This window comes from Miscanthus floridulus, chromosome 6, assembly GCF_019320115.1.
Source record: "Miscanthus floridulus cultivar M001 chromosome 6, ASM1932011v1, whole genome shotgun sequence".
Taxonomy (NCBI): domain Eukaryota; kingdom Viridiplantae; phylum Streptophyta; class Magnoliopsida; order Poales; family Poaceae; genus Miscanthus; species Miscanthus floridulus.
The window spans coordinates 94,752,223-94,764,443 of NC_089585.1; the positions used below are offsets into that span (position 1 = coordinate 94,752,223).

Here is a 12,221-nt window from a genome sequence, read left to right on the forward strand (position 1 = left end):
TACTTTCCAAAATGCGATCACGGATCAAGTTCCACTTCTTATCCGAATTAATTCCCCTGACATTGAGACAATGTGTAGAGCACCATGTGGTCCCAATGTTCACAATCTTCTGGACTTCGAGCTTGAGGTCATCGACGACGCCCTCCAACTCGGGAATCCAAGCATTGATGTCCGCAGCCGCCACTTTGAGCTCCGCTACCCACTCATCACGCTCGCCGGAGATCTGCTGGACGCGAACAACTTTGAGGTCGGAGAGGCGCCTGGTGACGTCTACTTCTTGGTTCACCCACACCGATTCCAAATCAGCGAGGCACTGGTCGATGACTGCAGAGGGTTGGGCGAGCTCGGCGAAGCGGCAATCAACAATGACATCGTGGGCACTGCGATCACAATTCAGATCAGCGAAGCGTTGCTCCCACTTGGCGTCGTGATCGTCGAAGCGACGATTGAATTCATCGAGGAGAAACTTCAAACTAGGATCCATAGCATCGAGCTTCCGTTGCTGGCGGGTGTAATGGTCGTGGACGACAACGGCAGCAGGTCTAAGGTAAGAGACAGAGTGCGAAGAAAGGTGGGAAGATCGAGAAGTCTGATATGAGATTGTTAGCAACAAACATGGGGAAGATTGTTAACAACAAACTTGGAGAAAAAGAAGATTGGGAGGAATTAAGTTGTTTCGGGAATTCGTTTACAATTTTCATAAGCATCAAGCTCACTCTCTCTTCCCTTCCTTAAGTACTACACTCTGGGCCAGTGTCCAATGTGTTGGGCCTGTGTTCGCGAACGGGCCTAGACGCGCGTCCTTAGGCTTGTTCTGCAGCCACCTCCCATGTTGCTTCTTCTGCGATGCTTATTGCCCGACAGTAGTAGTATTGACACTTCTGATCCTAACAGTATGAGTGTATAACTCTACCTGTACGAAGGATGCTCGTCCTCGTCATCGCAGGATATTAACCCTCCAATTCTATAATTTGTATAAAATTTGACAGGATACTAACCCTCCAAATCTATCCTATGAGACAAAAAAAAAGTTTCTATCTCTTGATCCTAACGGTATGACTCTACCTGTATGCGGGATGCTCGTCCTCGTCGTCGCAGGCTGTGAGAGCCTTGGCAACGTCGTCCATTGTCGGCCGGTTGGTCCTATCCTCCATACACGACAAGGAAATCCGCACCATTTCCAGGGCCTGCCGAGGATTAAACTGCCCCTGCAACCTACCGTCCACCAAGGGCACGACGTTGCCGGTAGCCACCACCTGCCTCAACGCCTGAGCGATCTGCGACATCTCCAGGCGCTCCCCGCCCGCCGTCGTCTGGTCACACACCCTGCACCCCATAACCATCTCTAGCAGCACAATCCCGTAGCTGTACACGTCCACCTTGGCGTTGATGGGAACGTTGAGCGCCCACTCCGGCGCCATGTACCCCGTCGTCCCTCTCATGTGAGAGAGAGGCATGCTGTCGCCGGCGGCGCTGTCCCTCTTGGAGAGCTTGGCCAGCCCGAAGTCGGCGATCTTGGCGTCGAACTCGCGCGTCAGCAGGATGTTCTCCGGCTTCACGTCGCAGTGGACGACCCACTCGAGGCACTCGTGGTGAAGGTAGGCTAGGCCCCTGGCCGTGCCCAGCGCGATCCTGTACCGCTCGCGCCACGGTAGCGTCGTCCTGTCCGTGTCGAACAGGTGACTGTCCAGCGACTCGTTCTCCACGTACTCGTACACCAGCAGCTTGTGCTTGCCCTGGGAGCAGAAGCCCCAGATCCTGACGAGGTTGATGTGGTTGATCCGTCCGATCAACGTCATTTCCGCCCAGAATTCCTCGTCGCCCCCCGCCACGTTCGTCAGCTTCTTCACGGCCACCACCTTCCCTTTGTCGAGCACGCCGCGGTACACGACGCCGGAGCCGCCTCGGCCGAGCTCTTCCTTGAAGTTCCCCGTCGCGTCCTTGAGTTGCCGGTACGTGAACCTCCTGAATTGGCCCGTGACCATCCTGTACCCTGCCTCTAGCGAGCTGGGTATGCTCTGCTTGCTGGAGAGAAACCACCAGCTTGTTCCAATGAAGATAATATCAAGAACTCCCAGCACTCCGGCGAACGCAAACAGGTACGACCATTTGGAGAAATTGGCTATAATGGGACTTCAAAGAAGTCATTTCGCTAAAATAGGAATCATAACGTTTGCTTCTTTAAAATGGGACTTCAAACATTTATTTCTTGTTTTTCATAACATTTGATCCTTTTAATCTCTTTTCTTATCTAAATACATGTATTTGTTCCCTGAAATAACTATTTTACCTTAGTCATTAAACACCGTGCGTGGCTTTGCTAGCTGCCGCTACTTGGCTGGCCTGGGCTAGTTGCCTTGTTGCCGTGCTGGCTGCCGTGCTGGCTGGCTTGCTGGTTGCCGTGGTGGCAGTCTGGCCGGCCGTGCTGGCCTGGGTCGCTGGCCGTGGTCATGGCTGGCCTGGGCTGGCTGGCCGTGACCATGGCTGGCTTGCCGCCATGTACGGTTATATAACAGCATAAATTAACAAAGTGATTCATATACAATTACAAGCAATATATAATAACAAGAATTTAGCATAAACAAGTTCATCTCGTAAAACCATGTTTGTAGCATAAACAACATAAACATGTTCATCTCAGAAGACAATAATGTAGTTCCAAACGAGATCAAAGTCATATGAAATAAATCTTGAGTTTACATCTCATCACAACTAAATTAACTCATCATCCAATGTGTAGTTTTCTCTTTGGAGTCATCTTTTTTGGCGGATTCAATTAACATTTTTGCTATATTGTCATAGAAAATATTCTCTCTGTAAGCCATTGCAGCAGGATATATCTGGCCAAACCCTCTAAATCTTTTCTTGAAGTTTCTAACCATATGATAAAAGCATTCCCTTTGCTCTGCCTTGGGGAATACATTCTTCACTGCGTTCTCCAAGCCCTTGCAAGCATCAGAACAAACAGCAAGGAGTGGAGGATCACCTATAGCTTTCTTCAATTGTTCCATGAACCAAGTCCAGTTGTCTGTTGTTTCCGAAGCCATGAAGCCATAAGCCACTGGATACATCCAATTGTGACCATCAACTGCTACAGCTGCAGCCAAGTGACCATTCCACCTCCTATTAAGTGCTGTAGCATCTACGCTCAAATGAGGCCTACAACCTTCTAAAAAACCATCAATGCATGGTTTAAGGGCACAGAAAAAATGGTGGAAATATACCTCACCATCCACCTCAAGAACATCAATCTCAACGACACTCCTAGGACTCCGCTTCATCACATCGGCCTTCCACCTAAACAATAGCTCAAAACTTTCTGACCATTTGCCATAAACCTGCTCAAGAGCTCTTTGTTTACCCCGCCATACAGTGTCATAACCAATTGTACATTTATTATTCAGATCATTCTCCAACCTCGTTTGCAGTTCCTTAGTACCAATGTTTGGTTGAACTCTAAGGATATCCACAGCCTTGCTACATACCCACTTGCAACTTGGAGTTGTAACCGGCATCCTCTGGCTAGACACACATTCATGTTTATCAACTAAAACAGTTACCTGCAAAACAAAAAAATGATATTAATTTACATAACAAGAACAATGAATGAAGTCATACAAAAAATTATTCACCTCCACAGTTGCGCAACCATCCAGTTTGTTGCCATTTATCTCCCAAGGACAAGGGTGTCGATGTTTTACCACCGATAGCCTGCCACGGGGGTACCCGAGGCAGTTTGTTCGGGCTTCAGCGTATGTGGAACTCGACGGTTAACGCAAGAGACATTCGATTTATCCTGGTTCGGACCCTCGATCTTTGATCGAGTAATAATCCTACGTCCAGTCGGTGTTAGCCTTTGCGTTGGATTGATCGTAAAGTATCGTGTTGTACAATTGTTGTCTGAACTCCCGGTCCAAGGAGCCCTGCCCTCCTTTATATAGTCAGGAGGCCAGAGTCCTAGTCGGTTTACAATGAGAGTTCCTAGTAGGATTACAGAATAATACTACTACTAAGATTACAGGGGAAGAATCCTAGTTAGGCTAGTTCTTCTCCCTTCCTTGCGGGGTATCCCGTGGGTCCCGCACCGACAAGCCTCCGAGCACTTTATGGTTGAGTTTTAGAAGCCTCGTCTTGTTCCTTCAAGTCTTGTCGAGCAGGAACAAACGTCGTCCGAGTGCTTTCTTGAGCGAAACCATGCAGCACTTCGTGAGATCTTCACGTGGTGTGTACCTTTTTGAATAAAAAAGTACCCCCATTTGGATGTAGCCCCCGAGCCTCTTGCTTTTTGGCACAAAGAGCTTGAGGGTCTTTTCTTGAAATCTCCCTGATTCTTCGTCGAAAGACTCCCGAGCATATACCCGGTTTGTTTGTTGAAAAGAGCTCGGATTTAGCTATGTCCGGGTTCTTTTTATCGAAAAGAGCTCGGATATAGCTATGTCCGGGTTCTTTTTATCTTGTGGCCTTGAAGTCGTCTGTCTTGAAGAAGTCTTCTGAGTGACGTGCGCTTTTTTGAAGAAAAAAGTGCACTCACTGAGTGTAGCCCCCGAGCCTCTTGCTATTTGGAACAAAAAGTTGGAGGGTCTTGAATCTGAGTTGTTCGAAAGAACTGTATACCTTTCCTTTTGCAGCCCCCGAGCATATATCCGGGTTGTTTTGTTTAGGAAGAACTCGGACGCAGTGTCTTGGCGTATTCTCTGGTAGTCTGCTATTGTCAGATGTAGTTGTATGGTTGTGGTTGAGTGTAAATGCCTTTTGTTCATGGGTTATACTGTGTTGGTATATTCTCCCGAATATGCTTGTTGTTGAGTACTGTTCCTTTACGCCTGAGTCCTCTTTCATTGAATTCTGTCTTTTCACTGTGTCCTTTGTTAGGCTTGTTTTGTTGGTGCTCCTGGTCCATGTGCACCGCTCCTTCAGTCTATAAATACCCTCCTGGAGTGCTGTTTTGATTCGTTGAGCATTTTGTTGCTTGTTCTGAAGTCTCCATAGTCATGAATATGGTAGTTTGTGAGGTAGAGCAGCCCCGGCCGCATTTTGTAGCTCTCGTATGTCTTGTCGTAGTTAGAGGAAGTCTTGTGATAGGGATTAGAGGTAGACTAATCCCACAGCAGCAATGTACCAGGATGTACATGGCAGTAGTTGGAGGAAGTCTTGTGATGTGGGCTTCGTTCCTTCATCTGGCAGTTCTAGGTTGATCCTCGCCGCTTGTCTTGAGACTGTCCGGTGCAGATCAACACCATATCCAGCATCATATCGGACTTGGGTAGACAGATGCCTAACGGCCTTCTCTGCTTCATGTTGTCCTGTCGTTCTGCTAATTTCCGCCTTGAGTGCACTGCGTCCGTCCTTTGAAGAAAAAACAGTGTGGCTGAGTGCGGTTTGTTCTACCGAGTAGTGATTTGGAACATGTAGTCGTTCCAGAGCCTAGTTGTTTCCGGGTTCCTTTTTGCTACTTGCCTGTCGTAGTTCCGAGTTCGTTGGGTCTTGTAAGATGTGTAATCTTGTATCTTTTGAAGTCATTTATAATAGAAAGAATCTTATCTTCTGAGTTGTCATTTATTTTTCTGCTGTAGTCTTGGTTGTTCATGAGATTCCCGAGTTCTTTCCGTAAGAACCGGGTTCTTATGTTCCTTGTGAGGTAGCCCTTCGTTTCTTCATGGTTGACGGGTTGTTTTTGTAGTAATCTGATAACTCCGCCATAGTGCTGGATGGATAAGTCTAAAATCTACCCATTGAATTATACCGTTGTGTGGATTTGTGTCCTCCGTTATTTTAGCTGTGTCAGTAAATGGACCGTTGTGTTCTCACACCGTGCTTTAACGGGCCTGATGGGCCGTTTTTATCGCTGTAAAATCTATTTAAAGACCTTTCATCTTCTTTTTCTTTACTGCCCTTCTCTTGCCTTGAAACCCTAGCTTTCAGAAATCCACCGTCGCCATTACCGCCGCCATCTTAGCGCTGCCATCCAAGCCTTCTCTTCCCCTAGTTCCTTCTTGCCTCCTTTAGTACATGGGTAGGAAGAAGGCCGCTAGCAAGTCCTAGGCAACCTTCGTGGACGAGGAATCATCACTTTCCGTGATTGAGAACCAAGAGTTCGTGGCCATGAGGGCTGCCCAGAAGGCTTGGCCGACTCCGATGACAACTGAAGATCAGCTTCGGGAACTTGTCAGCGATAGTTTGATCTAGAGCAAGGACATTGCTGAATGGAGAGTTCCAGGCGAGCATCGGGTCCCTGCTCCAGGTCCTGGTGAGATCGTTCTTTTCGTCTCCTTCATCCGTGCTGGGCTTTGCCTTCCTGCCTCTGCCTTTCTTCATTAATTTCTCAACTATTTTGGGATTAGCCTGAATTATCTTGCTCCCAATGCAGTCCTTCACCTTTCTGTTTTTGTTCATCTTTGTGAAACTTTCCTAGGAATTCCCCCTTCTCTTTCTCTCTTTCGCTACTTCTTTCGTCTGAAACCCCAACCCCATCACGAAGACACCAGTGTTCTTGGTGGTTGTGGGATTCAATTTCGCCAGGGTCTTAAGAGCAAGTTCTTTGACTATGACCTAGTTGATTCTGTGAGGGATTGGCGTGCCGACTGGTTTTACGCCGCCAATCTGATTCCTTCTCTTGTTGTTCACTCTGGATCTGGTCCCTTAGTTAATGACCGATGGGATAAGAACCCTATGACGACGACTGAGGTTCAGGCGATCCAGCCATTTCTTGATAGGATAAGTACTCTGAAACAGCATGGTTTGACCAGCTTCGATATTGTCTCGAGCTTTCTTCGTCGCCGTGTTCAGCCTCTGAAGGCGCGAGAGAACCTTGGCTTCGAGTACCGAAGCTGTTCTTATTTTTCATTGGGATATGAGGTCGCCCTGAGTTCTTCTAGTGCTTCTCGGATCTTATCGTAGGGTGTATTCGCTGCTCGTCCTTCTTCGACCTCTCGCTCTGATTTTCTTCTATTGTACTCGGCTAGATCTGACTCATATTTGATCTAAGTGTCCTTTTGCTGCTTAGCATGGCGCTGACGTCCTTGTTTCAAATTGTTCTTTCTCTCTCTGGCTTGCCTCTGACTCTCAGTCTCACCATCGTGCCCCTGGATAAATGCAATGTTGGATTCGGATTCATCTGAAGACCTGACGTCGGGTGCCTCTGGGGGGACTAATGGTGATCGAGGGCATCGAATCATGAATACTTCTCTAGCGTGAGTTGTTCTGTCATCGTCGTTGATTTCCGTACTGCTAGAGCTGTTGATAACTTCAGTAGAGTTTTCAAGGTCATAGATCGAATCTCCTTCTTGGTAGGGTAGAGTTGTTGTTATCGTATCGTCGACTAGTTAGGTGCCGTCATCCTCAGGAACGGTACCTGGCCAGTGAACAATGCAGTCTTGAGATGTTATAGTTAAAACAAGACCTTCCTGGGCTCCCTTTAGTGGCATTCTAAGCACCGTATCGAGGAATCCTTTCGGCCGTGTCTGATAAGATGTTGCCATGTTGTGGAGTCCGAACGGAAGAGGACCCGACTTCTTTGAAGTTCTCCGAGTGTACTCCGGGTAGTATTCTTGATAGGTTGACGTCATGTTCTGGAGCTTTGTCAGAAAAGAACTCGGTTTTCCAAAAGAACTCGGATAAGACTTCGTCTCAGAAGCGGAACTCGAGTTTGAATCGGATGCGTGAAGTCGTGGAATCCGAGTTGGATTGGACATTACGAGCTGCGCGAATCTTCCGGCAAGCTGATCTGTCGTTGTCGCCGAAATGGAAAAGTCCTGATGATGATCTAAATCTTCGAGGAGACGGCCTTAGAGCTTGCCGTCGTTGCCTGCCTCGCAGATCCATGAACCAAAGATGAAGGTTGATCCCGTCGAGAAGATCATGTTGTCGAGGTCCATCGAGCTCTCGGGTGCAAATTCGCCAAAAGCCCCTACCTGACGCGCCAGCTGTCGATGTTTTACCACCGATAGCCTGCCACGGGGGTACCCGGGGCAGTTTGTTCGCGCTTCAGCGTATGCGGAACTCGACGGTTAACGCAAGAGACAGTCGATTTATCCTAGTTCGGACCCTCGATCTTTGATCGAGTAATAATCCTACGTCTAGTCGGCGTTAGCCTTTGCGTTGGATTGATCGTAAAGTGTCGTGTTGTATAATTGTTGTCTGAACTCCCGATCCAAGGAGCCCTGCCCTCTTTTATATAGTCAGGAGACCAGAGTCCTAGTCGGTTTACAATGAGAGTTCCTAGTAGGATTACAGAATACTACTACTACTAAGATTACAGGGGAAGAATCCTAGTTAGGCTAGTTCTTCTCCCTTCCTTGCGGGGTATCCCGTGGGTCCCGCACCGACAAAGGGCCAGTCATCTCATCACTAGAATTGCAATAAGCCCTATATCTCTTCTTACATGACTTCTCTACTCCTAAATGGAACTCCTTCTTGATGGCGAATTGGCGAACTGCCAGCTTGAACTCTTCCATTGTTGGGTACTGTGTCCCTACCTCCATGCATGGGTTGTTCTTGTCATATGAAATGATCATCTCACCTGGTACGTCGTCATTAGTAGGAATGGCAGCACCATCAACATCTTCCCCATGGTCATTATCATTGCCTTGTTCATCCATTCGACGATCAAATCCCTGTATAGATATATTTGGTGTGCCCTCATCTGTCAAGCCTAAAATCTCACACATCTGACTCTCACTCATAAGTTGAATTCGACCTTCATCATCATGAGTCTCAACTATTTGTATGGTAGCCCAATCAACTCTTTCCATATTTTCCACATTATTTATTTGGGAACTGCATAATAGGGACATATTAGTGTAATAAAACAAGCGCTAATTATATGTTTAATATAAATGATGTGCACTAATTATTTATTTGGGAACTGCATAATAACGACATAAAGTAGACAGGAAGAAGATAACTATAAATACTTCAGATCCAACAACAACTTTGATTTTATTTAATATAAATGACAAGCAAACATATTACAAGTACAAGTTACTTTTATGAGCTGTGCACCAACAAGCTGAAGCTAGCAGCTCTCAAGAAAAATTATGTATACACTACACTACGCTTGCATACACGACCCCCTTCACACTATAGCCCTAAAATTGTGGCAAATTGATACCTAATGTCATATAAAAAAAGTGATGGGTGAGTACTGTGGTTAACGCCCTAATAAATTCACATGTATCCCAAAATAAATAAGTTATCACTACCTTTCCACTTGAAGAACAGGAAGGTTGTACTCTATTGCCGGAAGAGGAGCAGCAGGCAGCAATGCTCTTGCTAGGGCTACAGCATTGTTGGTGTTCTCCATGGCAAGCTGTGGAAGGCCATCAGCTGCTCCGGCCTGGGCGGCCAGGCCACCAGGAGCCGCGGCCAGGGCACCAGTAGCCGTGGCCAGACCACCATCAGCAGCGGCCAGGCCTCCAGCACCAACCTCGACGGGATGGCCTTCAGGCGCCGCGGCCAGCTCTCCTAGCGCCGCGAGATGGCCACCAGGAGCGGCGGCGAGGCCTCCGAGCTCCGCGGGATGGCAACCAGGAGCGACGTTGAGCCCTCCACGCGCCGCCGCGACTAGGGCACCAGGCGCAGCCTCGTCTAGGGCACCAGGCGCAGCTTCGTTGTCCATGGCCGACGGCCCTCCACGGACTCCGTCGGGCGGAGGCTCTCCATCCATGGAGAGGAGAAGGCGGCGTGGGGAGGGAAGGAGAGGCGGCGGCCGGCAGTTGGCGGGTGAGCAGCGGGCGGCGGCGTGTCTCGTACGTGACGGAGAGGAAGACGTCGGTCTCGTTTGTTTCCGTACAGGTAGATGAATCGATAGATGAGATTAGACAAAAGGGTAATACGATCATTAAAGAAAAATACACGTATTTAAGAACCCAAATATGATTAAAAGTATCAAAATGTCATGGAAAACAAATTGTTAATGTTTGGAGTCCGATTTTAGAGAAGCAAATGTTAGGATTCCTATTTTAGCGAAGCCAGTTCTTTGGAGTCCCATTATAGCAATTTTCTCGACCATTTGGCGTTGTTTCTGGATGCCCGGAACGTGTCTGGAGTTCCTTGGACGATCTCGGGACCGTCAGGATTGCAAGCAAGGCCTTCGGAGCTACGTGCAGAGACTGACTGAGCCGAGGCATCGAAACCGATTGGTACTTTGAGGTAGATGTTGCCGTTGAAGTTTAGAGACGTGTAGCCGTTGTAGAGGAAGCCTTTCAGGTAGCAGACGCCTCGGCCTTCGAACGGCCGGTAGGAGAAGGCGGCGCACGAGCATATCTCCAAGCATAGCTTCTTACAGTGCTCGAACGTATCAGAGGAGGCGTTGTACCCCACGTCGTAGCCGTAGAAGTCGGTGTGCGGCACCTCGACAAACTTGAACCGCTGCTCCGGCGGCGCCGCTTGGCTGCAGTTGGGGACGCTGTACATGGGTCTGCAACCTTGTCGCCAGTCGTGCCGGTCGACCGTCTCGTGACCGGGCACGCACAAGCATCTGAGGCTCGGCTGGTACACGCAGATCGCGTTCCGGCCGCACAGCCCGTGCGCGGAGCACGCCTGCGCCATCGCCGCCCATGTCACCGTCCAGCCCCCGGTCGACGAGTCCAGGCTGTAGATTCTCAGGTTGCCGTCCGGATCGATGGTCAGCCGTCTCTTGACTCCGGGGCGGCCCAGGTCGGAGGTGACGACTCGCAGGTTGTCGCTAGACAGGAAGACGCCGGTGTCGTCGAGGACAGCGATCCTCGAGCTGTTGTAGAGCGTACGGCCGTTGGGGAGCACGCCGTAATCCGGGTTCGGCCAGTAGATGCTCGACATGTCGGGGCCGTCGTAGCGGAGCCGCAGCACGTTGTCGTTGTCGTAGTAGAGGTAGAAGTACCTGGCCACCAGCGTGGTGTCCTTGGTAAGCCGCTGCGACGGGACCAGCGTGTCCGTCGGCCAGTCGAAGCTTTGCCACAGGGTGCGGCCGCTCGACAGGTCCGAGATGACGAGGTTTCCGGAGTCGAGGAGGGAGATAGAGAGACCCGCGCCGCTCGTCTTGCTCTTCCACACCGTCGTCCCGTTGGCGCCGGAGAGGGCCAGGCCCCCGTCGCGACGGAACGAGATCCTGGATCCCCTGCCGTTCACGGCCGCGTCGGGATTCGCCGTCCAGACGGCGGTCTTGTTCGCTGCGTCGGTGTACCAGACGGAGAAGGAGAAGGCGTTGTTGCCGGCCTCCAGGAAGCCGCAGGAGAAGGTGGCGTCGGGGGACACCAGGAACGGCCGCGCGTGGTCTTCCACGGACAGGGAGGAGCCGGCGCCCAGCGTGTGCTGTGCCGACGCCGACGAGCACAGCAGAAGAGAGACCAGAGAAATCAGGATGGCTAGACGGGGGGATTTTCGCATCATTCTACACTGTTTTGCTGGCATGGAAACAAATGATAGCATGTAAGCTAGGTGAAGAACCATTGATTTGGAAGTATTCTTTGTCCCTAACTTAACTCTATATATAATAATCTCGACGGACAGACGAGTGACGCGCGCGGGCGTGTAGTTTAAGAGATTTATTTAGGTGAGATGGTCATGGAGGTCTAGCTCTTGGTCGTCCAGTCGTACATTCTTGGATTGTATTGTATGGACGCATGCGTACCGTTTGACACGTCGCGATGTCAGTATTGGTCTTCCCTCAGATAACGGTAATGCGTCCGGAAGATCAGACGCCTCGCTTCCCTTACTGTCGCATGCGTAGCTCGTCTTCTAAGTGAAAGGACAACACAATCACTCCTCGGTACCAGAGCTATTTAAAAAACAAAATCAACTCAAGACGTCTCGCTCCGCTGCTACCCTTACCCCTTCCACGGAGCCATTTAAAAAACAAAATCAACTCAAGCACGTCTCGCTCCGCTCCTACTCTTACCCCTTCCACACTCCTCATCCCCTGCCGCAACACACCAACGCCCGGCGTCCTCTTCCACTGGGAGCCCCCAACGCCCGCAGATCTGACGGCCCTCTCTCCCACCCCAGCGAGATCCACGGAGTAGGAGCGAGATCCATGCCTCCGGCGAGATCATGGAGGTGGTGCGGCTGTGTTGCAGGGGAGTGGGCGGCTCTCCACCCCGGCGCGGCGCCCTCCCCACACCCAGCGGCCATGGCGCTCCTCGGCCCCCATCCCCCACCGTCGTCGCCGAGCCAAGCCCGGTACTGGTGGCGCTGGTGCTCGTGCTCCGCCGCTCGCCGCCGGCTCTGACCCCAACAACTAGAAT

General features: G+C 50.0%; 1 protein-coding gene across 1 annotated transcript; it reads right to left on the minus strand.

Moving 5' to 3' along the window:
* Positions 1 to 1,061: 1,061 nt before the first annotated feature.
* LOC136458686 (putative receptor protein kinase ZmPK1) lies at positions 1,062 to 11,427 on the minus strand. Its single transcript, XM_066458610.1, has 2 exons — positions 10,007 to 11,427; positions 1,062 to 2,133 (listed from the first exon to the last, which is right to left on the minus strand). Exons 1-2 carry the CDS (start codon positions 11,425 to 11,427, stop codon positions 1,062 to 1,064), a joined length of 2,493 nt encoding a protein of 830 aa, XP_066314707.1.
* Between the last annotated feature and the right edge of the window lie 794 nt (positions 11,428 to 12,221).

Excerpts from the sequence above, each read along its gene's own strand:
- LOC136458686 (XM_066458610.1), bottom strand. The coding sequence starts at position 11,427 with ATGGTTCTTCACCTAGCTTACATGCTATCATTTGTTTCCATGCCAGCA. Across the intron at positions 2,134-10,006 it reads TCCAGAAACAACGCCAAATG|TCCCATTATAGCCAATTTCT; the intron begins GTCGAGAAAATT and ends ACTTCTTTGAAG.